This window comes from Corvus brachyrhynchos, unplaced genomic scaffold (genome assembly GCF_000691975.1).
Source record: "Corvus brachyrhynchos isolate BGI_N302 unplaced genomic scaffold, ASM69197v1 scaffold53, whole genome shotgun sequence".
NCBI lineage: Eukaryota > Metazoa > Chordata > Aves > Passeriformes > Corvidae > Corvus > Corvus brachyrhynchos.
In genome coordinates, this window is record NW_008237681.1 from 6577371 (window position 1) to 6604781 (window position 27411).

Here is a 27411-nt window from a genome sequence, read left to right on the forward strand (position 1 = left end):
CTCACACATATACTACTTAATTTAAGAAAATCCAAAAAACTAAAACCTGATTTTTTCTGATCCCTCTAGAGTACTGAGGAACTACAGATGGGTAAAACTCAGAGAAGATGACAGAGCAAAAAGTCACACTATTTAAATAGTCTCTTGGGAATCTGGAGAGGTCCCAGCTGACTGGAAGCTGGCAAGCATTGTCCTGATTTTCAAGAAGGGGAAGGAGGACCCTGGAAATTACAGGCCTGTAAGACTCACTTCAGTGCCTGATAAAATCATGGAAAGGATTATTCGGGGAGGTATTGAAAAACACCTGAAAGACAATGCAGTCACTGGTCACAGCCAGCATAGCTTCATGGGAGGGAAGGCCTGCTTGCTGAAACTGATTTCCTTCTACAACAAGGTAACCCACTTAGTTACCCAGGAAAGCCAGCTAGTGTAATCTTTTTGGACTCCAGCAAAGCTTTCGACACTGTCTCTCACAGTATCCTTCTGGACAAGATGTCCAGCACACAGCTCAATAACCATGTTACATGATCAGTGAGCAAGTGGCTCACGGGGTGGGCGCAAAGGCTTGTAGAGACTCTGGTGACATCAGGCTGGTGTCCTGTCACTAGTGGGGTTTCACAGGGCTCCATCCTTGGCCCTGTGCTCTTCAACATCTTCATTAATGACTTGGCCGCAGGACGGGAAAGGATACTAAGTAAGTTAGCCAACAACACTAAACTGGGAGGTGCTAAATTGGGATTCTCTTGAGGGCAGGGAGGCTCTGCAGAGAGAGATTGACACATTAGAGATGGGCACTCACCAGCAGCATGAAGTTTATCAAGGGCAAGTGCCAGATTCTGCACCTGGGACAGGACAATCCTGGTTGTGCGCACAGAATGAGGAATGAGATGCTGGACAGCAGTGCTGCAGAGAGACTGGGGGGTCCTCATCAGGGGCAAGATAAGCTTATGTCAGCAGTGTCCTGGAACCTGGGAGAGGATTGTCCCACTCTGCTCTGCACTGGGGTCAGCTCACCTTGAGTGCCAGGGGCAGTTTTGGGCACCACAATATAAAAAAGACATGAAACTACTACAGAGTGCCCAAAGGAGGGCCATGAGGATGGTGAAGGGTCTGGAGGGGAAGCCTTATGAGGAGGTCACTTGGTTTGCTCAGCCTGGAAGAGACTGAGGGGAGACCTCACTGTGGTCTTCAACATCCTCACAAGGGGAAGCAGAGGGGGCAAGTACTGATCCCTTCACGCTCATGTCAGGACTCAAGGAAATGGCATGAAGCTGAGTCTGGGAAGTTTAGGTTGGATACCAGGTAAAAGTTATTCACCCAGAGGGTGATTGGACACTGGAACAGGCTCCCCAGGGAAATGGTCACAGCACCGAGCCTGTCTGAGTTCAAGTAGCTTTTGGACAATGCTCTCAGGCACATGGTGGGATTCTTGGGGTGTCCTGTGCAGGGCCAGGAGGTTGGCTTGATGATCCTGATCCCTTGGGTCCCTTCCAACACAGCTATTCTATGATTCTATGAAATGTCTAATTAGAGTCCTGCTATCTTTCTTCACACAGTAAGTCTGATGTTGGGCTTTTCTTCATGTGTCATATATGTTTCTCAAAGGTCACAATGCTAGGCCCTTTAGAAAGGATCAAGTATTCAGTGTGCAGAGGCTCCTGTCACAGAGCAATGCAGGGCAGCAGGTCTGTAGTACATTCATTTTACTGACAACATTGGTTTTAGCCTAGAAAAAGCCAGCACTACTTCTGTGAGTATGGCAACACTGCTTTCTGTATTTAGGAAAACTTACTAGTTCTAAGTACCTCACTAGCACAGTCTTCTCCCCTCCTGCACACGAGTTAAACTCAGCTCTTTGTACAAAGCCATCTGAAGCCCTAGGTCCACATAGAAACCTGCTTATGCCTTGAATGGGAGTCAGTAATTCACAGACAGCCTTCTGGTCATCAACACAACTAGAAATTTTGTCTCTAACCATATCATTAGCTAAAAGGACTTCTTTATTATTTTTAATAGGAGGAATGTTAAGGAACACATTTTTATCTGTATCACCAAAATGGGAAAAAGGGCAAATCTTACTTTCTTAATTTTCAGTCACTTCTAAATAGCTTCAAAAGTCAAGATTTGTAATTGGTCCAATGTGTAATAGCTCCATCACAAATTCTAGCTTCCCCTACACTTTACTCATTTCACGTCCATTTTCACGAAGTTTCTACCTATAATGACAGTCTAGGAAGGATTTTAATGGTATCTGCTTTTCACATACTGGGAGCTGGTCAGGGAACACAGCATCCTGTTTCAAAGGCTAGACCTTGGGGCCACTCAGACCACCAGCCACATACACCTGCGGTGAAGATCTCTGTAATATTTGGATTAAAATATTTATTTAATTTAATAAATATTAATGTAATGCAAATACATTAACTATTTGCATTTAAAGAGCTTCAACCCAAACTGAGGGACAAACTCACTGCATTATAAGCTGGTGTTTAGCTGTCCTTCTCTTCTGCTACCAGGGTAACAATAACTCTCATTATCCTCCTACACCATGGCAGGGAGTGGGCACAGGGAATGGGAGAGTCAGAGCCATCAGCACCTGCCTGGGTGCCATGCTGATGACCCAACAGCTCTGCTGCACAAACAAGTCTCTCCTCAGCAGAGGCCAAATTCTCCTTGGCAGCAAAGGCCAAATTCTGCTCTGTTACTTCTATGAGGTGAAGAGAAGAGGAGGTGCACAGGCAGAAGAGAAACAGTCAGAAACATTAATCACAGACATAGTCATGACCCAAAGAGAGACAGTACCTCCACATTTAAATGCAACACAAGGGTAATGAAAAGATAAAAATCACACATACCCTTCCTCCAAAACACTCAACACCCTTCCCACCCGAAAAGATAAAACGAACAGAAACAATGTCCCAAAACCAAAATGGAAGAAATCTTTGTTAATAGACACAGTCCCTGAATTTTTAAGATGTGGTCTTGCTGTAGTCATACCACCTCATCTGACTCCAAACCATGTACTTCATAGAGAGTGTCCAAGATATTTAGCTGCTTTTCCATGGCTGGTAAGTAAATGTTGAGGTCCCTCTGCATTCCTTTGTAAAATGTTTCTTCCTGAGGATCGCACTCATCTACAGACAGAGCTGCCACAAAATCTTCATACGTTGGAGCTGCCCTTAAAGCTAACTGGGAGAGGAAAAAAAGCTTTTAGATTTACAACACAGAACGGAAAAACGAAACCAACTAAAGCCATGAAAAGCTTCTAAGACTTCCCTCTTTGCACTTAGACCACAAAGCTTCAATTTAGTCACGCGTACATGCCTATGTTGAGAATTTTAACTAAAAGGTAATTTAGTCATGTGTACATGCCTATGTTGAGAATTTTAACTAAAAGGGAGGCTAACTTCTTTCATGTTTGTTATTATTTTTGTTTAACACATCTTCAGAGATGCCTGACTTTTAGAAAGGGTCAGTGTATCATATTTTGTATAAATATATTGAGTACATCAGAAATTAATTAAATACAAACCCCAAATAAAGTATAGTTTGTTAGAGGAGCTCCCAACCCAGCATTACACACCATCACCAAATTCTCAGCATGCTCTTTAGAAAGCTCTCTCCAACATTTCTGCTTCTCTCAGTCAAAGCCATGATTGCCTGGATGAGGTTTTCCTTTCTCCTTCTGTAATTTCAGTGATAATTTTCCAATGATAGACACAAGGGGGAGCTGCCAGACTGGATGAAAAATTTCCTCTAGCCAGTATATTCTGCTTCAACTCCTGCACACTCTGTGCTAAACCTCTCAATCATATTCAAAGAGAGATCAATCTTCAAAAAAGAAACATCAAATCCTCATTTCTTCATTTAATAACCCTGCAAGACTGTGCTCAAAAGCACATAATTAAGAAATTGAGCATGCAAATGCAATCTGTCTGTTTCATCTCTAGAAAGCGGGCTCCACCCTAAAAGTCCAGTACTAAACATAGTGAAAACCACAATCCTCGCTTTGAAAATAAGGTCTGGCAAAGGAATCTACTCATTTTAATGCTTAGAATTTTAACACAATTTATTAACTACAACATAACATCACACGAGCAAGACCCCCAGCTCTATCAGCAGCCAAGATAAATACTTACCGCAAAGACCCCGCGGACAACCCACCCATGGTGCTGCCGTAATGTCTTTCCATAAGCATTGTCTTAAAGGAAAAAAAAAATTAAAAATCAAGAGAGAGATGTATGGCAGTTTTAAGTTTGCATCAGAAAGAGAACTCAGAGCTTAGAAATGACTATTCAAGGCATATTCTTGCCACTCAACAAAAATAATGGCTGTTTCTGAGTACCAAAGTTATGACTGAAAGGAGATGACAGATTTGGGATTTCTGCACTGGGGTCTCAGCTCCGCTGTCAAATCTCCTTCAACTCATCCACAGCAAGTAAGTGTTCTAACAGACAGGAAGGCAAATGTAAAGTCTAAGAAAATACTGTATGGAGTGAAACTCCAACAGTAAACCAAAGCTGCACTGGTGGTACAGATATGGAAGAGCTTTTCAGGGGAAGAAAGGGAATGAAAAAGCAGAAAAAGCCAGCAGCATAACTGCTGCAGACACAGAGCAATTCAAGGAGTAATTCAGTGCTGAAGCCTTCAGACTCAGAAGGTGAAATAAATGCCTTGACCTTCCATGGTGTTTAACACCCATATCTGGTAGCAGTGTATTTACAGTCTCACTTCCAAGAGCTGCTACATACTTCAGTGTAGTAGTTCTTTTTACTAATCCTATAAGGCAACTGCTTCACTGTGCATAAGAAGCTAAAAGAAAAAGCTTTAAAAAAAGCTGTTTTGAAGTCGGTTTAAAAGATTATTATAACATTAGACTGCTTGCATATAGAGAGAGGGTCTTGCTCAGGAGTAACTAAGTCAAGTCTAAGGGAGGCTTGTACTTTGTTTTGTACTTGCTGTGGCCAGTAGGCTGATAAAGCATCAGAAATCATGTACTTGGAAAAAATCCTTCTCTGTAACAACCTCCCTTCTAATTGATGCAGGCAACTCACAGCCATATTGGCAAAGAGGTGATTTCAAAGAATGATGGCAAATCACACAAGGAATTAGAAAACTAACAAAACAGCAATTATTCATTTGGAAGCACTCCCACTGCAAACCAGTAGAAAAATTTGAATGAGTCAAAGCACTGGTTTCCCTAAGATGTGACTGTCTCCTCTGCCAAAAATACGTCAATTAAAGGAATCTTTATTTGCTAAAAAATCAACATTTACCAATTATCTAGTAACCCATCTCAAGGCAGCCATTTTAAACAGCTGCAGTTTTCAAAAACGTTACATCTTAGAGATCACTTTCATCATCAGTCACTGAAGAAAAGAAGACACAGGTTCTAAACAAGGAGGAAAGTAGCCAAGTATGTAAATTTAGAAGCACATGAAGAATGAAGCAATTGACACTTACTCAGAGCTGTTTGGATATTCTTTTCCCCATTCTTCACTTCTGTCAAAAACCCTTTCAAGAACTTTAAGCCTCTGCCGGGATGAACCCATGAAATAAAAAGAAACCATGTTTATAAGAAAGTAACTCCAAGTGTAACAAAGCCCCCAAAGTTGCAATGCAACTCCGAAGTGCAGTAAAACTCAGAATTAAGGAGCCAATTTCAATCTGAACAAAATTGCAGCCACCTCCTCCGGCCTCTCTCCCAGTCCAAGGGAAAAACACTTTGCTAAACATTTCTGCTGCAGCTTGAAATCATCTGCTTGATGCCCTAGCCCAGTAGGATCCGTCAGCCATTCATTGTAACTTCACTCTTACGGGAAAAAGGCTTGCCTGTAATGGTTTTTTCAGGCCTTTTGGCAAAGCTGCAGTGATACAACCACAGACAGCACATCAGTGTTGAACCTGGCCAGTTTGGATTGATGTAGCCCGTGGAAAGCAACCAGTCTGCTCCATGTACATAAGCGTGCACTGGTGAAAGGCCCCACATTACACCAGCGGTTCACAGGGCAGGCAGATACACGAGGCCATTACCTTTTCAGCCACAGGAGAGCCTCTGTAGCAGAGTTTCTAACTTGTGCTACACCTGCATTCACTTCATGGAGCACGATCTTCTGAAGGGTATCAAACTCTTCTTTGTTGGTTATAAATTTCTGGTTTATTTTCTGGAAAGAATATAATAGGCAGAGCTTTAGGCTTTTAAGACCAAACATGGGCCTGTCCTATAAATACCACCCATTTACCAGGACTCTTCCCTGCTAAGAGATACTACAGATTCCCAAGGATGTCATACTCTCCCCATGGCACAGCTGCTCTGACATGCTGGGCATGCCGTCCCAGGGCACACTGCAGACACATCTGGCTAACACAACCAAAATAAAGCAGCTCAGTCAAAAATTTACATGGGACCTACCCTTTCTGTCCAAAATGCTTGAGGTTCACCTGACATCTTCCCCACTGGAGGAAAGGAGTTAACTCAAACTGCTCTTCAAGCAAAGTCCCATTTGCCCAGAGCTTCAACTACAAGCAAAATTACCTTCTGACCGCTGCAAACTCTCAATCACACTTAGCAGTGCTCAGCATGCCTATGGTTTTAATTTATTCCCAAGTTTCTATACACAACTCCTCACACAAACAAGAGAGACAATACATAAGGGGCAGACAAATAGATTTTTCTTCTACATTAAAGGAGTAGCTGTCACTCAACACTAAATATTCTATGTTTTAGTTTTTTAAATAGCATTCTTTTCTCTTGCTATTTTCAGTCTTCCAGTGGATACCTTCTATAAGGTAAGTAACCAAACAAATCTGATTGTATACAATGTTCCTTAGCATGCACTCAGAAGATATGTTTTGCTTTTTTTTTCCTTGAAAGAAAATTCTACAAAAAGTCTCGCTACAAATATATTTTGTCTCATAGCCAGTATTTCAAAGGTTCTTGAAGGTTCTTCAGAAGGTTCTTGAAGCTGGAAGAACTTCCAGAACAAGAACCAAGCCTGCATGGTCTGCCCCAGTCTGCTGAGAAACTGCTCCTTAAAGCATTAACTTCCTCCTACTTGGCTGAGCAAAGCGGTTTTTCCCTCACCCCTCCATTTGTTTTACAGCTTAAAGTCAACATTGCTAACATAACATCATGACTTATACAGCTCAGAATCAAAGTCATATTCATTAGGTGTAACAGATGTTTTTACTTGGCACTCAACCAAGCATTTTTTAAGTTTGGACACAACTGGATTTATTAAACACAGCACGTACTGTCAGAACAGAATTAGGGGCATTTCAGTGCTTTAATCTGACAGATGGTAACATTATCAAATATTAAATAGCCTTCCAGTATTGACTCCTACCACAAAGATTCTTGAGCACTAGTGTCTAAAGAGAGTATTTTGTTTAAAAACCAAAAATTAGTGCTAGAAACAAGTTGTTACCTTGATGTTGCCTACAAAATCCATTTTAACTGGAGCAAAAACAGTTGGTCCCAGCTTGTCTAGGGAAAAATAAAAGGCCATATTTTAAAATTGTGTCTTTTTCCAGTTCTCATGTTTTAGTAAAAATTAATTTCATTTACTCATTTAACAATCCTTCTAAATGGCAGGAGAATACTAAGTGAATGACAAAATGTTTTTCTCTGGTGTAGAACCAGTTCACCCCGGTTGCTACAACTGTTAAAATACTCTGACCTACAGTTCAGAAGTCTTCAAAAGGCTGCATGCTCACAGAGACATCATATCTACTAGATGCAGGGGTCAAGCTGGTGGGGGGCTGTGCTAGCTGGAGATCAAAGTCTTTGGAAACATCAAATAGAGAGTACAGCTGATGGTGTGCTGTCAGCTGTATTAGCCTGTAAGGCATCTATGCTGCTCTTTGGAGGGAGAGAAATTGCTGCTCCATACAGAGGCCTACACTAGCAAACAGCTTATATGTGGGTCCCATCTAAATGAGAGTGATCCTCTTTAAAGCAAAGGGGTAAGAAACATATTCTGGTACTAGACAAACTGATTCTGCTGATACTGGTTCTACTATATCACTTAAGTGAAGAAACAAGTTTTCCAACCCAACTGCTCCAATTTTGCTTGCTGCTAGCAGCAGTCAAAAGAAGTCAGAAGAAAAGCTGCTTACCCAGAACGGGCACAATTGCATAACACGACTCCAGGAACTCCTCTGTTGGTATGCCCTCCTCCTCCCGAAGTTCAATATCACTGAACCTGGTGTCCAGGACAAGCAGAAAATATTGTTACCTCAACAATTCCTTTTGTGTAGCTTCTAAAAGCAAAATTAGATTTCCTGTCCAAGTCATTTGCATAGAGATAAAATTTATAGACATGAAACCACCAACATGGCTTTTGTTTCACTATGTTAAAATAACTGACTGCAGAGAACATATATTGGGTGGTGTGCAAGCAAGGCCTGCAATTACAAACAAGGAAAAATCTCCCACTTCACCCTGTACAGCTAATTTTACAAAAGACATCTTCTTCCAATTACTGTGCTGTAGGCAGTCCTGTTAAATAATCTCAGTAAATACAGCTTTACAGACAGAAAAGTCTTAAAAATAAGTCAATTAAAGGCTTAACAAAGTTTCAATAATACTTTTAATTGAAAACTGTACTACCTATTGCTCATGACACTGAAGAAGGTAGGATAATCATTTTCATTTCTTTCTTCCTCACACAGAGTTAATCCACTTAAAGAATTTGTTTCCAACTGCAGCAACTTGTGGGCGCCACAACTTTCTACAGTTTGGAGCTTGTCCTCTCCATTGTCTTTAATGTCTAACATTTATAGGAAACAAAAGAAAAACAAAAAAAGAAAACAGTTACATACACATATTATTACTCCTTTTCATCAAGATGCCTTTCTGTTTGAAGGAAGGCACTTGGATATCTGGATAGTGCAAGTTTAAAAGCATCCCTGCCTGCACCGCTACTCTCACCGCAGGTTTGGTAGGTGCTCAGACCACATTTCAATCAGTCACCCCCCATTTCTTTTAATCAGACAGACCAAGCACCATGCTGCAGTACAGGTGAGCCCACACAACCTCAGCAAGGACAGTCTTGTGAGAAAGAACACTACTGAAAAAGAGATTTGGTGCAGCAGGGAGCAGACTCATCTCCCTGACAGGAAGATTACTTCTCACATGCTTGTCACTTTCCCAGTATTGTTGAAGTGCCACAGTGCCTTTTCAGAAGGAAAGGAATAATAGCAACATGTTTGCTTCTTGTGATAGGTAAGCAAACTGGCTGCTTAGATGGACACTTGTATGGTATCAAAGGCTGCTATATTCTCCTTGATTTCTATGAATATCTTTAAAGTTTCCCAGAAAAATGTCCAGGTGCCTCTTCCCCACTGTGGCCTATTTTATTTCTTTTTGGGGCCAAGTACATCTGATTCACATACAGCACAAGGAAGACAAAGGACAGACAAAATCTTTCATATACATCCCATACATGGTAAGACCTTCTGACCTCATGGAGAACTTCAGAGAACAAGTCAAGAAGCAAAAATGATTCACAGCATCTGCATCATACAAGCCATAGCTACAGGATACCTGGCTGCCAGACTGTCAAACTAGCATCCAAGATTTCCCAGGGAACCTGTCTTTCCAGGAAAGGAATACTTTCAAGTGTCAGTGAGGATTAGAGAGAGACCTGAAGCAGAACTGAGCTTCTGGCTGAAAGGATCAAGCTGCAAGGAGCTCTCTTCCTCCAAGTGACAACTGAAAGCAGGCTTGAAGCAGTCCCTATTAGTTGCAAAACCACTGAACAAACCTGGTGCTGGGTGAAAAAAGAACCCCACATATCCAGACCAGCCATTCTCCTCAAGGCAGAATAAAAATAGCCTCAGACATCACTGACATTCACAAGCAAAGTGTCTCTGCCAAGAAATGATAAAGGTTTGAGTGATGTCACTGATCTGTCCTCTACCAAGCCATATAGGCTGGGGAGTAGAGAAACAGCCCAAGTCTGCAGTGACTCCACAGGAGTGCTATGCAAAAACCCTGGGTCCTCTGAAATTTCAAACTCAAACACTGTAAGCTCTAAATGACAGGGAAATTTGCTATGGGACTTAAGTGCTTAAGCACTTTTAAAGGCCGACTGCTGGTAATGAAGGGGAGAGGGAGGGAAAAGTATCTTTTTAAAGTATCTCTTTATAAAGAGACAGGGCAGAGCTCTTGGGGTCAGAGGGAGCACCCATCAGCGAAAAAAAGCCCATGGGCTGCCTGGGTCAGCCCAGTCTACATGGGTGGCCCAGCACATCCTAACTCCAACCCATACTGACAGCAAACCTCTGCAGCTCAAATGTGTGTACCCAACAGCCCTCTTCTGGGCACAGGAACCACAGTAGCTAAACAACACCAACAACTTGACTAGAATTAGTATGATGTCCTTGCTTTAGTGCTGTTTTATTGAGATATCGCTAAATGGTGACATGTGTGTGTTTCTCTGCAGGGACTTACCACACTACATAGTACCAACCACAAAAAGGGGAAAAATTCCAAAGGGAACCCATAAGGGCAAAATCACTACCATCATTAACTTGGGCTTAAAATCTTCTGCTGACTCACTGACTGCACATTTATGTTTTGGAATAACAGCCAGGCAGAGAAAGCCACTGTTCAAGGATAGTAAAGTCCATTCAACAGGATGAGCAACTATTACATGAATAGTTATCCAAATTAAGTTCAGTAGCCCTTAACAATATAACTACATGGGAGAGAATTTTATACTGAATTAGTTCAACAGTATTTTACTGAAGTCACATACAAATCAGTTTCCCTCTATTGCTAATGTAAAGGAAGAACTAAGATGCTTTCTAGGATACTCTTAGCTGCAGAAAAAGAGGTAATTTTCTGTAAACATTGTCAGAGCAATAGAGAGTGACTAAAAGTTCAAGCCCTCCCAGACAGGCACACAAAGCTTCCATGGCCCCTTCTGACACTGCAGCCCTACATACCAGCAGGGAATAACGTGTCTGCCCACAGTGCAAGGAGAGCCCAAGCTCTGCCAGGCTGCTTTGTTACACACGCCAATCTGCACCTGGAGGGCCAAAACAGAATCTTTGATTTCCTTCTCCATTCAGTCCCAAGTTAGCCATCCACAAAGGCAGCAGGAGTTATGCTGAGAAAACTTGCAAGGGGCACGTATCAGACTAAATGACTGATAATCCCTCTCCTGGGAATCAGGGATCAGCAGTCTCACAAGGAGCCTATACCTTCCCTAATTTACACCTATAGAAAAATCATCCTGGATAAAACACTGTACATATACTTACCTGCCAAATCCTCTGCTATGTGATCTTCAACATAAACATCACCACTCCCCTCATTTGTTTCCAAGTTTAAACATTCCATACTTTTAATAACCGTTTGCTCTTGATGGTTAATTTCTGCTTTTACACAGCCATTTTCACAGGGGTTCAATTCCACCTGCCTGAAGAGAGGGAAAGAATAATAGTTAGTGCATAAAGCATTGCTTGGTAAGCTTCTTCCTGTGAACACACAAATAACACGAGAAAATGGTTGACAGAAGTTATAGGCTGTCACAGGCAAAATTACTTGTCTAAAATAATAACAAGAATGAGGCAGCTTTTTGCAGCAAAGAGGATTAAAGACTCAACCTCAGCTTGCAGAGTTCAAGTACATTTACAGTGATCTTTATTAAAAAGGTACATAACCAAAAAAATATTATAACAGATAAGAAAATCACAGGCAGGTATTGTAACTTGTAGAATATCCCCTCATTAGTACTTGAAAATATACATCCTTGCCACCTACTCCACGAATCAGTCTGCTCACCATCAGTGATTTTTATGAGCTTACGGAGTGGAATCTAAAATGCAGGAAGGAGCACTGAAGTGGGAGAGAGTTGGCTGGTGATTGAGCAGTAAGACACCAAGTGGACTGCAGAGAAAAATGACAGGGAAGGGCTGATATGGAAGAGACATGAAGTGGGGTGAGCCACATCCTTTTTGTTTCACCTGTTTCACCTGCTTCCAAGCAGGCAGCTCAGAGCAATACAATTCTGCCTGCATCCAGTAACAGTATAGAGTAACAATGAGGAAAGAACAGACACCACCAAATGCAGATTAGAAAGAGATTGACAGTAAAGACTTCTGTCATACCTTTCTGTTGAGGTGTGACTGGACAAGACAGAGTGCTTTACCTGAAAGATATGGATGGGGGAGAATATTCTTTAAAGCAAGAAGACCATCACACTTCTCAAACTTGACATTTTATTAAACACAAGTTGGAGTCAGCAAAAAACCCCTCACTAATTCTCTGACCTGGAGGCAGTATATAGACAAATGTGAAAATGATGCTACATTATTACACCATTACAATATTGTAAAGAAACAAAGAAATAGGAAAAGAAAGAAAATCAGATTTCTTTCGAAAGCTAGCTAGCAAGTGTCAAGTGAGACACCACACAGCATACGGAAAAGAAACAAAGCAGTGAGTTTCCTTCGCAATGTTTTCTTTACTGAATAAAAAAATATTGAAAAATCCAGAAGAAACATGAGGCTAGGTATCAGGTATGGTGAAGCAATCTCATTTCTCAGATGCAGTCATGCATCTACCTTCCAACATAGACCTTAACTTCCCGTTTGCCAGAGATGCTCCAGTTTTGCATATGTAGTTATGGATCCAGGATTCAAGAAAGTGCCCTTGTCATTAAAAAGCTAAACTTGTCAGCTCCCACTGGCATATTAGCACATATCCAATAATGCTGTAGCTTAGCAGAGTAATAATTGCTGTGAGCTCCCAAAATGGACAAATTTGCTGTAGAGCTAAGGTGTTTTGAAACACCACTGTGTAACTTTCAGGCCCTGAAAGTTAATGTTTAACAACTTTCACCTGTCATTAAAGGTTAAGAGATGGTCACTACTTATTAAAAAAATGGCCTTACCTCACTTGCAAACCACAAGAAATAGCAGAGTATGTCCAGTGTAGGACCAGTAGCTATGATATGGGTAAAAAGGCACTACTTCTACAAATGCTACTTTTGACAAAAGGACCCTTTAGCATCCCTGCCAAGGCTGAGAAAAGAAGATACTGGCCATTACCTTGCTCGTTCTGAGAACTGCTAAATTTGGGGATCCAGGTGGGGTCTGATGCAACAACTCAGAAGTGAAGGCAGTATTTGCAATCTGCATACATTCTTCAAGAGTCTTCAGGAAAGTGTCACAGGTTGATTTCAACAGAGCTCCCATATCAATCTCACTCTGTGAGAAGAAATCAATTGGAAGAAATGGACTCACCACAGAAGATCAATTTGGAGCAACAAATGTTGCAAAGCCCAGAGCTGCTACAGTTGTGATTTCTGGTTAACATGAATTAAAATTCAGTGTGTCAGCTGCTCAGAGAACTGGCATCACACATTACTGTGGCTGTGTCCCCTTGCAGTATTACCATTGTTGTCAGACTCTCCGTACAACAAGCTTAGTATGCTTGTGTTTTGAAATCAATGCCTCTTAGTTACTTATCTTATTGGTGTTAGAACTGTATGAAATACTAAGCCTGGATGTATTCAACAATGGCATTCCAGGAAACACCATTGACAGGAGAAATGAAAAGTAAACAAATTAAATAGATGCAGAATGATCTGCAGATAATCATCTCCAAAAACCCCATGAACAAAAAATTACTGCACATTACAAAAATGCAGAATGAAGTATGACATTGCCACTCTGCAAAGTGAGTTATTGATGCTGAAACGCTTTTAGCAATAAATCTTTGCAGTTAAATGCTAGTAAGGTCAGGCAAAGAGAGTCTTGCCTCAGATGCATGAAATATGAGCAGGATAAACACCACATTACAGGTCAACACCTGTGAGCTGCAAGTTCTAACAGTGCCTTTTAGTCATTCTAGAAGCCAGAAGCCTAGTCACATCAGGCTTCTGCACTGTCTTTTAATTCACCTTAAAAAGTTTATCAAGTATCTTTACAGAGATGGCTTGGACATACAAATGATTAACCATCAGGTGTTTTGCCTGCTTGTTCTGCACCTGAGCATCCATCTCTCCAGTGGGAGGCATCCCAGAACTCCACACCAGCTTCTCTAGCAAGGGAAGCACATCCCTCTTCACACATTTCTCTCTCAAAGTAAGGGGCAGATCACTGTCTTTAGGAAGTCCCTCTTAAATGAGGCTTCTTTGGTCGATCTGCAAGGTTTGAAACTTTAACTTAAGAGAAGCTAACCAAGCAGTTCTTTATATCAGTTTTGCTCTTTTTTTGTGGTCTGCATCATCTCTTGACCTTTTGAGGGTTTTGGATGTGTTTTGCTGAGCAGGATATTAATGACTCAGAGGCAGAAGAATGTACACTTCTTGCAAGTTATCTTTTTATAAAAGATCTGCTTTTTTGGATCCACTGTAAACACATGATCGCCTACAGAGGTGTTACTGTCTAGATCACAGATACCAGATCTCATCTCACTACTTGCTAGCCCAACAAAGGGCAAGTTATTTGCAACAATACAGTAATACTTCATTTAAACAAGAACTGTTGTGTGAGCACTTTACTTCCCCCTCAAGTTCTCTGCAGAAGGAGGTTGCAACATTAAGTAGCTATAAGTGAATACTACATTGGCTACCCAGAAAAGTTCACCAGCTTAAGACTTTACAGATGTGGTCTACAGGAAAAATAGAGCTGTACCTCTGGCTCTGACACACCACAAATGCTGGCTTCCTTTGTTTTATGCACTTGCTGAACAAGGAGGTTACAGTACAGTCTAAGTTCAGACATTTTAGTCTTCAAGGCTTCTGTGTTTTCAGTGAACTCTGAAAGTGAAACAAAAGAAAAGTTAAATTTACTGTATCCAATGCAAGGCAAGTACACAACATTTGGTCTTAGCAGGCCTTTTAAACAGGACAAAAGCCCTACATATAATATTCTTTGTTTTCACAAAGTAGTTTAAGGTGCAAGCCATACCATTGTTTATACAGGGTTCTAGGTAGAAAACATTAGACATAAAACATGCATTCTGTCCAACAAGAAAGGGATTAATTTAATACAGATATCCCTGAATCACAGAATGCATAAGGTTGGAAGACACCTTTGGAGAGCAGCCAGTCCTTCTCCCCTGTTTAAAGGAGGGTCAGCAAATTACTCAGGTCTAGTCAGGTTTTGAACAATGCCAACAACGGAGATTCCACAACCTCTCTGGGCAGGCTTTCAGTGCTCCCTCATCTTCACAACATAAACAAAAATTTTGTTTATGTTTCAATGGAGTGGTTTGTATTAAAAGTCATGCATATTTTCTCTTGTTCATTCACTGAGAAGACTCTGGCCTCATCTTTTTTATGCTCTCTCACTAGGTATTTCCTTTAATCATCTTAGCAGCCCTTTGTTGGACTTGCTCCAATATGTCCATATGTTTCTTGTACTGAGAAACAGAGTGCAGGACTGAGAAGACTAATCCAGATAAGACTAATGGTCAATCTGAGATTTTTCAGAAGTAATGTTTTGGATATTAGAGTCCCTGAATTATAAAATAAATTGTCTGTTAATAAGATTGATGTGGTTTAGCTCTGCAAATACATCAGTAGCTTCTCACCCTGTGTTAATGTATGTCTCTTTACAGATGTAACTTTGTGCTGCTTCTAAGCACTGCACATCAGATCCTCACTTGGTGAAGGACTCTACAGTAGCATCTTCTGCTCAGTTCTGCCTCAGTTTGAACCAGTAGATGCAAAGCCTGGTGATGACACACATAAGGCTAAGAGGAGAAGCAAATCCTCACCTCAGGGAAAGGAAGTGCTCGCCACCCCCTGCATTTGCTCAGGACATTAATAATTTGCTATTTTCCCATTTTCTGTATAGTCATTGTGCTGAGGTTACACAGGGTTAAGGCACAATGATCTGTGACTAATGCCACACTTGTAAGCAAGAGGGGCTTTCACTGGGGAGAAAGGGAGATTGCTGGTAAAAGCAAAGAACTGAATTCATTTTCATAGCCTGACCATGATCAGATTTAAGTTTCTGAATACTAATATATAGATTTGGAACCCAGTGCAAACCTTTTCTTAATTGCTGAGGCATTCTCAAAGTGCAGAAGACAGCCCAATTAGAACATGGAAGGAAAGGGTGTGAGGAACCCCAAAGCTTAAGAGACCCTGGTGTGAGAGGCTGGGTCGTCATATTTAGACAGTTGTAGAAGGTGGGGGTCTTACATTCTTGTACAGTCTGCATCACAGTGACCCCTAGCCAGGGCCTATTTACTCACTGTACTTACAGAAGCCATCAGCACATGGTTTTCAAATGACTTTTGTATAGTATATTTTAAGAAAAAGCCAAAGTTTTCAACTTTCTGTCCTGAGAATTAATACCTGAGATTTCTAGTTAATGTTCCCACATGGGAACATAAGCTTTTAGCAGCACCAGAGACCTGAAGCACAGGTTGGACACGGAAGTTGTGTGTACATGGGAAAGCATGGGGAAATACAAAGCAAAGAGTATGTGCCAGCAAAAGGGTGTTCTTGCCTTTTTCCTTCTGTGTCCTGCTGTCAGTCAGACAGGCTTTGGCAGTTCCTAGTGCAACCAGCCACTTTTGCCTTTCAACTGCATTTCTTGCCTTCAGATAGAAGTACTGCTCCCCTGGGATAATCAGGTCCATTCGTGTGTTATCTGCAGGATGAACTGAAAGAAACATAGACTTCAGACCAGCTCCCGGGCCCTTCTCAGCCCAAACAACCATCTCAACAGATGTGTTAGGCGGCAGGTCAAACAGTAATGAAAAAAGAATCTATGGTCCCAACTTCCCTCACTGCCATTTTATGACTTCTCTTCTGAGTTCAGAATGGGCAGGACACACATATGTACAGCTATGAAAGACAGTTTTGTGATCAGTATAATCTGAGAGTCTTTATGGAAAGGGCATCCTCTTCTGGCAAGCCTCTCTTTCAGGCTTCCAGCCCTTAACTGAACCTCAAAAATGTGGCAATATAACTCAGCAGACCAAGTACTGAAGTTTATCATTCATCTTCCTAGCTTCATGTTTGTGCTTATGACGAGTCATTTGAAGCTGTGCGATGTTCCACCACAGCTCATGAAAAACAGCGACCCACCTGCACGTAGAATACCCATGATATTAGAGGCTTGCAGCTCTCTCAACATTTTCAAAATACTATGAAATAAAAACTGGCATATACATCAAGTTACTGCAGATACATACCAGAGAAATCAAGCTGCCAAATAGCTCATCACCTGAAATCTCATCTTGAATGCAACATTACTGGACAAACTTCATGCAGCTGAGTGTTACTGTATCTTAGTTACCTTGAATTTCACAAACAGCCATTTGGATGCTTCCCTTGCAACCCTTCCAGGCATCTTCCTGAGAGTCATAATAGGACAGGATGCCACCACAGAGAAGGAACCACCGAGGCTGCCAGCCTGAAAAACAAAACTGCATTTCTCAGTTATGCCTCTCCCTGCAATTCCATCACCTCTCTCACTTGGGACTTGCTGCAAATATGGCCCCAAAGATTCTCAGTCCCCCTGAAAAACTAAACTCTTTGACGAAGTAAGATTTTTGGACAGACTTGGATGTTGTACACCATAACCCCTGCTTGCTGGCACCTACATGTCTGTTCTGCACACAGCTGGACACCACAGTGTATGTCTTGAGGTGCCATATGTCATTTTCAGCAGTTTTGCTAACACAGCATCACTGACTCACTCTCTCTTCCAAAACCACCTTCCAGTTCACCACCCCTCAACTCCTTCCATCACTCCTCAACCCACCTCTTCACTCTTCCCCAAAGCCACCGCTGCTGTTTTGCCTTACAAGTCTTCCTCCCTGGGCTAGCCAGGTTATCTTGAAAAATAATGGGTAAGAATGTCCAAAAAATCAACAGGAGGGAACAGAGGCAGATCTGTTGATTTCTGAATGTTCTGAATACCATCTTTCAGTGAAGCAGCTTTCAGCAGCTCTTGAAACTCCTTGTGCTGCCCACATAAAACATAGTCTTGAGTTCCTGTACGTCTGGATACCTTCCCAGAGAATAACCCAAACACAAGGCTAGACCTACACCAGTAGTTCTGGGTACACTTTTGCCCACTCTGCTGCCCAACTTCAGAAGTAAAGTACCCTTTCTTGTTTTCTACTTTTGGAAGCACTACAGCAGTATGAAAAGATAAAACCAAACACGACCTGACAACCGCCATTTATGTCGAATTAAAAACTACAAGCTCATTAACTTAAGAAGAAATGAGGCAGCAACGTCACTGGAGGAAAGCAGCTTTCATTACTGAGCTGCAACAAGCTTCCCTGGCCAGGTCCAATGGATGGAGATTCTGACACTCCCACATTGAGCCAGCAAACCATCTCTGGAAAGAACACTTGGACAAGACCATGTGAGCCACATGGCTCCTAGGTATTTTGGCAGAGGGTCCTCACTTCTGCTGTCCCATGCGCCAGGGCTCTGCCAACCAGCACTGTGCTGCAGGAGCCCAGGCTGGGCTTGGACTGACATCACATTGGAGGAATGACAGCTCCTTTCCAGCTAGGAACTGGTTCCTTAGGCTACTGCTGAAACCAAACACAACACAGTTTAAGGTTAGAAAGGCCTAAAGCCTCAGGCTAACAGCAGGAGTATGGTCTGGCTTGCCACCTTTTTTTTTTTCTTAAAAGCAATACCACTGCATTCAGTCCAACCCGGTTTATAGATTGCTGAACCTTGTGTGGTGGCTGGAAAACAAATTAAACATAAAGATTATTTCATACCCTTCCAGATTTCTTCCATTACTTCCTAGAAGAATATAAAAACATCAAAAATCAAAAGTATTCTCAACACTTCTCTACTTCATAGGAAGGGGGGGGAAAATGACAAGAATGAGAATTTAAAAAAAAAAAAAATCAGCAAGACTAGTTTTTATTTGTCTTGCCTCCCAAATAAAGAAATTATTCTAAAAGTCACTATTGATATGTGGGAATTCACAAAAAAAGGAAGTGATTGTTCAGCAGAGAGAAGCAGTTAATTGCTTCAGACACTCAATGGCACAGAACCAATTCTTTAAATAATGCACAGCGCCACAGTCAATACAAGCCTCTAATTCAGTCTGGAGATCCTGCTGCTGCGCATGAATCATTTCAGCCATGGTCCTACAGCTTACAACTGCAGCTGATGCCCAACCAAATTGTATCCCATCAATCAAAGGCTGTGCAATCAATTAGCCAGCATACAAATCACTCTGCCTCCATCACTTTGGAGGTAGGTTAAAAATATGTAATGAGTCAATATATTTTGCTGAGACTTTTATTTGGTTGGTTTTTTTGGTTCTGGGTCTTGGGTTTTTCTGTGGGGAACAGAACTATCTGTATTCCTTTGCAGAAGCCAACTCTTCTTTAATTATTACATATGTATTAAAAAGACTGTGATAGACAATTTTACCTACGACAACACATTTTCAGAACAGGATTGTTACACTAATAAACACACATTTTTGTAAAAGGAAAACAATTAAAAAAAATACAGCAAGGTTCTGTCAGAAGATGCACTAACCACCTGGTACTCACTGAGTCAGCAGCCATGGGAAGGTTATCCTAAACAACCAGCTAAAAATAGCATGTGGCTGACAAATCATGGCCACTGCTCAGGGACATAATCTTTAATTACAGGAGCTTCACTTTAAGTGAAGAATGGAGAGAAAAAAAACCCAAAACAAAAACCAAAGCAGCAAAAATAGATACTTAGGCACTTCCAAGAATACAAGTCTTGGGTTATTTTCCTCCCATAAATTGTCATTGGAATATTGTAATTTTTGGAACAGAGCATTCAGACTTCACCTGATATGGAAAGGTAAAGCTGAACCGTTTAAGGTCTTACTTGTGCCAGCATTAACACAACTTTGAAGAAGAATTTACAAAATCCATTTTTACTGGTGGTGCCCAGGCAGGAAAAAATACAGCTCATACTTCCAACATCTCATTTTGGATTCACAGTACCATTAACAGTAAAAATTGACCTTGCTGGGAAAGATATGCATAAAAAACCCCCAATAAAATGTAAAGCATAATAAAAAGTGATCAGTAGCTTAAGGTCTGAGCCATAGAAGAGAGTGAAGATATACCAGACGACTTCACAGGCGCCGACCGGAGTAGATATCGCACTCCTGTGGGAAGCTTACAGTTAGTGCCTGCAGTACCTGGAAGATCTATACTGTCCACTACAAAAACAGATATTTAAGCAGTCTGTGCCTGCTAAGGATTTACTATTTCTCCAGAAGCTTCCACAGAAAGAAAGATCTGCCTACTTCCACCATTATACTTCAGGAGATCTGGAGGTAGCTATCACTGAGCAAACTTGACATTTCTTGATAACACAGTTGAAATTTGGACATAATTCAAACTTTAATGTTACACAACTCAGACTCCAGACAGCATTCCTTCCGAAGTGCTAAGCCTGAAGAAAAAACACCCGAACATTTGAAGACATGTAGATCATGTCAGACATCCACAAAGCCAAACCATCTGGGAGAATTACATACTCAAGAAGTCAAATTGATGACCTGGAAAACAAGCTGCAATTAAGAGATGCCAGTTCCAGCTGCATTTCTAAAATGCATAAAGGCCAGACACCCAGGTTTTTATTATTGCCTGCTTTCCATGAGAGTCATGTAACACTTTAAGCTTATTAATTTCTTAAGCTTCAGAACAAGTTTTTGTAAAACTTACGCAATAGATAGTCCTTGGACTTTTTGATCCTAATCCAGACTTTAACTGCAGATATGAGATAATTATGAACTTTCCACATTACAACATCTGTCTAATAGGAGGAGTTAAAGCCTCTATCACCTCCCCATTGCTTATTATAAGGGCATGATCCAAGACTTAGCTGCAGGTGGCAGAGCAGGACAGATCCCTGTTTTTCTGTGCAGGGTCACTAAAATGTCCCAGAGTGGGTGCCCTGACAGTCAGAGCCATCTCACAGTGAGAACAAGCAATATCCATCATATTTCATTGCACCCTGAGCAAACGTAAACTGTGCCATGTGTTCACTGTCCCACCATCTACAGCTTTATCTCCCAAGGGCAAAAGCACCACATCGTCTGCCCAGCACTGTGTCAGCGACTGATAGCAGGACAAGAGCTGCTGAAAACTCAGCTCTAGCAGGGCAAAGACACTGTCAGTCAACCAGGCCTCTAGTCAGGAAAAGCAAATAGCAAGAAAGCACCTTACACAGATCAAACTTGAAACTTTTCCCCTTTTTTCTCATTCAAGAAAAAGAAGTAATACAGTTAAAAGGTTATCTTGACATAAGCATTTTGCACCCAAAACTGGTGCCTACTTTTTCTATACAGCCTCCTAAGGCTACCCAGTATTTTGGGAAGGGTAATCCCAGGTGCTGGAACACATTTTGCAGCCTTAATTCTATAGCAAAACAATCTGACAGGATAAAAATCCAGTGTGTATCCATGAGGGACAGCAGAAAGGCAGACAAGAGTGTGTGACAACCTATGCCTCTTCTCTGAGCTATTACCTGTCACCTAGAGAGCAGCTTCTGGAAAAACCCATATTGCAATTTTACTCTGATTATTTGCATATTCAGGAATCAATATCAAAAGCCCCTAAAGGTAATGAAGTTCAAAGATTTAGGACTTTAACAACGATATCACTTTTTAAAGCACTTGTTTGAGGGGCACTAGAGGTTCGAGTGAAGGATGCAACAGCTGGAACTGGCTTTAACACAATGACTTTCTCCCAAACGATTTTTCTCACAGGGGTTCCATAAAGTCCACTTTTGTTTCAATCACAACTGTCAGCAATGTTAGCAGCACTGAAAAAGCATCCTGTCATCACAGGGCAACTGGGTTTGTTTGCAGACGATTTTATGGCAGTGACCAGCCAAGGCACAGAGAGCACAATGTACCAGCCGTCAGGCATTTTTGAAGGGGACACAGTGAAAGGATGAAGGGCAGAGAGGGGATTGTGGTGGAGGCAGAAGTTCAGTAATACAGGCCACTGCTCAGACACAGTAATTCAAGTCATACAAAGCTCCTGGGAGTTTTCCTCCTCTGTTTATACTTCCCAGCCCCAGCACACAAGCTGCTCCTCTCTCTGACCCCTGGGGTGGTTATCAGGCCAGACTAAGTCAACACAGTGAATTTATGTAAGCAGATACAGATACCACATGATGGTATCTCTTCACCATCAGTCTACCACACCTTTGGTTTCCGTCCTACCCAGCCATTCCTTGTCATCACTTACTCTTTTCAGTGCAGAGGGACTGAATGCAGAGGCACCGGTACTGCAGCATACCTGGCAGAGAATGCTGCACCATGAAGGCTCTGCAGCACTGCTCTAACACTTACAGAGGAGAAAGGGGACACCGATTTCCATTCCTGCAGCCTCATCAAACCTTTCTACTCTGAGCACATCACTCAATTCCAAAACAGCTGGACAAAAGCAAAATTGCTGCATGAAGAAATACAGAGGGAAGGGAAGAAAACCATGAGAAAGAAGGTCAAATCACACAAAGACAATTAAGCAAAATCCGAAGAGAATTAACTAATCAGTCCCTGAAGTATCCTTCGTGAAAAGTCTCACCCAGCCAGAACTGGCTGAGACTCAGGCATTCATCTAAACCAACACCTGGTCTCTGGGAGCAGCTACAGCCAGTAAGAGAAGGCAGACCATTGCCCTGAAGGCAACAGAAACCTCAGCTGTCTAGGTCCACCTCCGCAAAAGCCAGACTTCTAATTTTATACAATCAGAACTTGGACTATACCCAGAGGCTAAAATGAAGGAGAAGATTATAAAAGGCTTTTTAGAACCAAATCTTTATCTAAGTGTGAAGTTTTTGATTAATTCCTCCATCTCTGGAAACAGAGGACCTTATATCCAGAGCTTGGTATCAGCTGGAAGTATATGTGTCTCTCATCCTAAAACATCAAATTTTTTAAACTCCCAAAACAAAGACTAACTCTAAGCAGTATCATGTGCATCCAGATCCAAGAACTAATGCTTTTTCACATTTTCTTGAGCTCTATCCCCAAATTTACTAAGGAATTCTGAATCATTAGAGACAAGAGTAATTTAAAGTTTTACGTGAAAGCTGAAATTTACTGCTTGGTGTTGGCTCTTGGTATCATGGGATAAACTGAAAAGAATCCAAAGTACAACAATAAACTGAGAGGGGATGATTACATACAGGTAGATGGGGAGAGCTAACTGAAGTATGTGGCACGATGCAGCGTCGCTGGTGATGGCATGAAGGTGAGTGTATCATGCCTTGAGGAAGATTAATAACTTAGGGTTAGAATTACCCAGCACAAATAAGTGAATATTTAAATATCAGGAAAAGCTTAGCTTTGTAAAGGAAAGTGATCAAAGCCATTTCATGGGACATGCCACAAATACCAGGCAAGCCAGTGGAAGCAATCACCATTTTTCTTTCTAATGATGAAGCTGCCTTTGAACCCCAAAGCCGAGAGCTGATCCATACCATCTCTTCCAGAGTTAGCAGCAATCCTGCCTGTGGCCAGCAATCCCAAGTAGGCTGTGTGTCTACACGGAAGAGCTGAACTGAACTGAATTTCAGCAGAAAGAAAAGAATCAACTTGAAAGTGCCAAGCTCTCACATGCACCACTGAAGGGACTGATGGGATTCCCCAACTCCATGCTCTGTTTCCCAGAAATAGCTTACTCATTCTACAAACCTGATGAGAAAAAAATCATAGACGCCTTTTACAAGGCAAACTCCAAAGACTAAATCAATTTGTTTTATCAATCAGAAGGTATGCTGCTCAATAAAGAGCACATATTGCAGGTTGAGTTCAGTTGGAGAGTCCCACGGGAGGCAGTTTCCAAGCAGCAAAGAGCAGCCTTCACGTGCAGTTCAGCTCCGCTCCCTCCTTTCTCTATGCTGCAAGCAGCATTCCCCAGCTGGAGATCAGTCACGCTATGACACTGCAGCCAGGATCTGGCTTGGATGCTGCCCACACCAGAATGGTTTGTGCTCAGCCAGGACTGCAGGCAGTAGCAGCACAAAAGACCGAGGGGCTATAGGAAAGGCACACGGTGACACTTTCATCATCCCAACTGCTTACTACAGTAAGTGGTACTGAAACAATAGTTACACACCCATCCCCAGCCCCCACAACCATCACCAAACAAAGCTAACATCAGACAGAGACTTCTGGCAAAGGATGAAATCTAGGAATTTTTTAAGATCATGTTACATGCTTTGTCTGTAAGCTCAGCTGAGGCCAACTTTACATGCCTGCATGATTGAAGTCACCCTGCTCTGGATTTTGAGGATTAATAATTTGAAATTTGCGGATGCATTATATATTTGCCCAAGAGAAACAGTGCTGTCTCACTTTACACGACAATGATAATTCTGCTTGCAAAGTTCCCTGCTCCCTCAAGGTTTTAACCAATTTAGTGGGGGAAGCACAGACAAGAGCAATCAAAGGACACACACTGCAAACACAAGATCCCAATGGATTTTCATAGGCTGGAACTGTGTGCATGTCTATCTGATCCAGAGCTGGCATACTTCATGTGAACTCAAACAAAAGTAACACACTGAGAAATCACTATCTGGTGGCCACTGCATTAGGGGAAAAAAACTCTAAAAATCTCAGTTTTCTAAACTCAGACATTTCAAGGTGGCACCGGAAACCCTGCATATAGAAACCACAATGTGAATGCAGGATCAACACCAGAGGAAAACCCCTACCTCCAAGCAGAAACCAGGTAATACCGATTTATCCTAATCTATATAAAGCAAACAAGTGCCTTTACTACGAACAAGATAACTTGTTTAAGCAGTAAAGCAAACTAATCTGTCTTTCAATTGGTGGCAATCATGCTGTACTTTCTTTGCCCTTTGCCCACAGAATGCCAAACTCATTTCCTATTGCTGAGACGTTCTTGCTGACAATAAATACATAATTTGCAACACAGATCTAGCTCCTAGCCCAAGAGCTGGGAGGAAATGGGTTGATGTGGACTTGACCTCTCATGATGGCAATGACATAATGCACTACAAAATCAAAATTCCCAGAAAAGACTCAATCACCAACAAACTCCCATCAGCTCCTCTCTCACAGCAAGAATGAAAAGCAGTTCTTTTTAACAGTTTTACACTTGTTCTTTGTTGAATGTCCTATGTCTTCTCTGACTGTGAGGGGTCCTCCTCATTCTGAAGAAGAAAGGGCAAAAGTACCGGCAGAGCATGTGTACATCAGCACCGTGTTATTAGCACAGGCACCGACGTACAGAGGTGACACACAAATTCCCTGTTTTTGCGGGCATCATTTACACTATACAGCACCTGATTCATCAACCTTGAGCAACAGGAAAAGCATATTGGGGGCAGAATACTGGCAGAAATACTGTTCTGGACGACCTGTTGAACCTTCTTACTTTCCTTAATCCCTGAAAGGATGCTTTCCTGTCTCTCACTCTCTGGCTCTTTATTACTGCTACAACAAACACCACATTCCAGAATGAATATTTTTTTTTTTTTTTGCATCTCTGCATAAATTTATAACTTAATGGCTTCAGGGCAGGAAGTCTTCCTTTTATGACAAAAGAAAGCACTACTATGCACAGTTAGCTTGCAGAATAGCAAATTTATTGTTCTCAAACACACCACGGGCCTTCTAAACTCTAAGAAAAGGCACAGAGTAACCTTGACTACCACACTTACAAGAAGAGTCAGGTTTCAACAAAGAAATCAGAAAGATGCTTCAATCTTCCATCACAGATTTTCTGTTGACAGCAAAACCACTGATTTCAGCCAGTGCAAATCTTACATATGCAAGGAAAAGAGTTTCCTTCAGTCTGCATTCACTTAGACCGAGGTTTACAAAGTTATCTTTCTTCATGATGGGTCATTTGATTGGAAGTACTTATCAATGTGGCTAGCAAAAGAAAATTTAATTTTGATGAAAAGGGAATACTTCTTAGTCTTCATCTTACCATCAAAACAGAAGTCCAGCTCATCCTACCACAGGCACACTCAGGCATTAAAATGTCAAATGCCAGTCAGTTATCTACAATATGCATTGCTTCCCACAGACACACATTCCCAGGTCTCATGGCACACAACCAAGCACAAGGGTTCCAAAGACACCCCAGCATCTCAGCAATGCAAAGAAAATCATGTAAAACTTTAGATCAACTGAACAATAGGTGGTTTTAGTATGGGGAAAGGACTAATATCACTGCTAGAATTCTGCAATTCAAATGGAAAAGGCAAGCATGGCTACTCCTACTGCCACAGACTTTATAATTCAAGAGCATTCACAAATAATTAACAACAACAGCAAAAAAAATCCATGTCTATTCACTGAGACCTGACAAATTTTGATTCTCATCTCAGAACACCTATTGCCTAAAGGGGAAAAGTCACAGCAATCTTCCAGCACAGCAATAAATCCAGCTTCGTGCATCACTCCTGCCCCCTCCCATCCCTACCACAGGAATTCAACACTCGCTTGTGCTGCAGCTTTTTCTTTGTTTAATTTTGATTTCCTACATTTTCCCAGCTCACCAGAGGTGCAGCTGTTCCAGTCTCTCTGGAAAAAATTCAAGCAAGGCAGCAGCCCTTACACATACACTATGGAGCAACACTCGCACCTGGCAATGTCAAGGTGGTCGTGGTTACTTTTCTCTGACCTTCAAGTTTCTAAACTGTTCCAACAAACCACAGAGAGGTTTGCACCTGGCAAGACCCCGTCCACAACCCCAAATCACACGCCTCTGCCTCACCTGACTCGAAGGCGTCCGGCAGTGAACATCCCATAGGAACACGGGTGGTATCGGATCCTCCCCACCTCTGCAGTGCTTCCGACCCCACCACCTTTAACCTCTGCTGACCAAACTCTGGCCACACACGGCTGCTTCCAATCTGCCATGAAAATCAAGCCTTCCGTGGCACGGGAACACCCCAAAAATTAAAATGTGGGCCTAGAGCTAGCAGGACAGCCCCCCTCCACCTCTTTTCTTGCCTTGCTATTTTTTTGCACGTCTTTTCATCCGAATCCCCCAAATGGGACTGAATGGCAACACCCTTTCCTCCCAGCTTTGGGAATCCCTCGAATCCCCGGCTCGCCTCAGTAAAAGTTCCACGGGGGTGTGTGGAGAACGGGCAGGTTCGCTGTTCGAGCAGTGACCCAGAGCATCCAAACTACCCCAAACCCGAAGCCACGATCTCGGGGAGGGCGAGGAGCGCCCCGGACGGGCGCTGGCACCAGGATAAATGCCGGGCAGCGACAATAAGGCAGCGCCGGGGCTAGTCCCCTGCACGGCGAGGTCAAGAGGCAGCGCTGCCCACACCCAGCAAACACAGTGAACATATGCATGCATGTACTTGTATAAATACATATATGAGAAGATGACGGCGCCCGTCCCGCAGACGCTGAGCACTGGCAGGAACTCACCGCTCAGGTAGTTGGTCC

The 27411-nt window shown here is 42.1% G+C and overlaps 1 protein-coding gene across 1 annotated transcript; it reads right to left on the bottom strand.

Annotated features, from left to right (window-relative positions):
* Positions 1-1601: 1601 nt before the first annotated feature.
* Positions 1602-27409, bottom strand: PLEKHA8 (pleckstrin homology domain containing A8; the record flags this gene model as incomplete). The annotated part of the gene is made up of 14 exons (XM_017732069.1): positions 1602-3189; positions 4140-4201; positions 5464-5534; positions 6034-6164; positions 7428-7486; positions 8119-8204; positions 8612-8771; positions 11272-11429; positions 12121-12161; positions 13063-13221; positions 14653-14777; positions 16480-16635; positions 17275-17391; positions 27394-27409. Coding segments are annotated over 14 exons (1539 nt in total), but the record flags the coding sequence as incomplete, so codon positions are not given.
* Between the last annotated feature and the right edge of the window lie 2 nt (positions 27410-27411).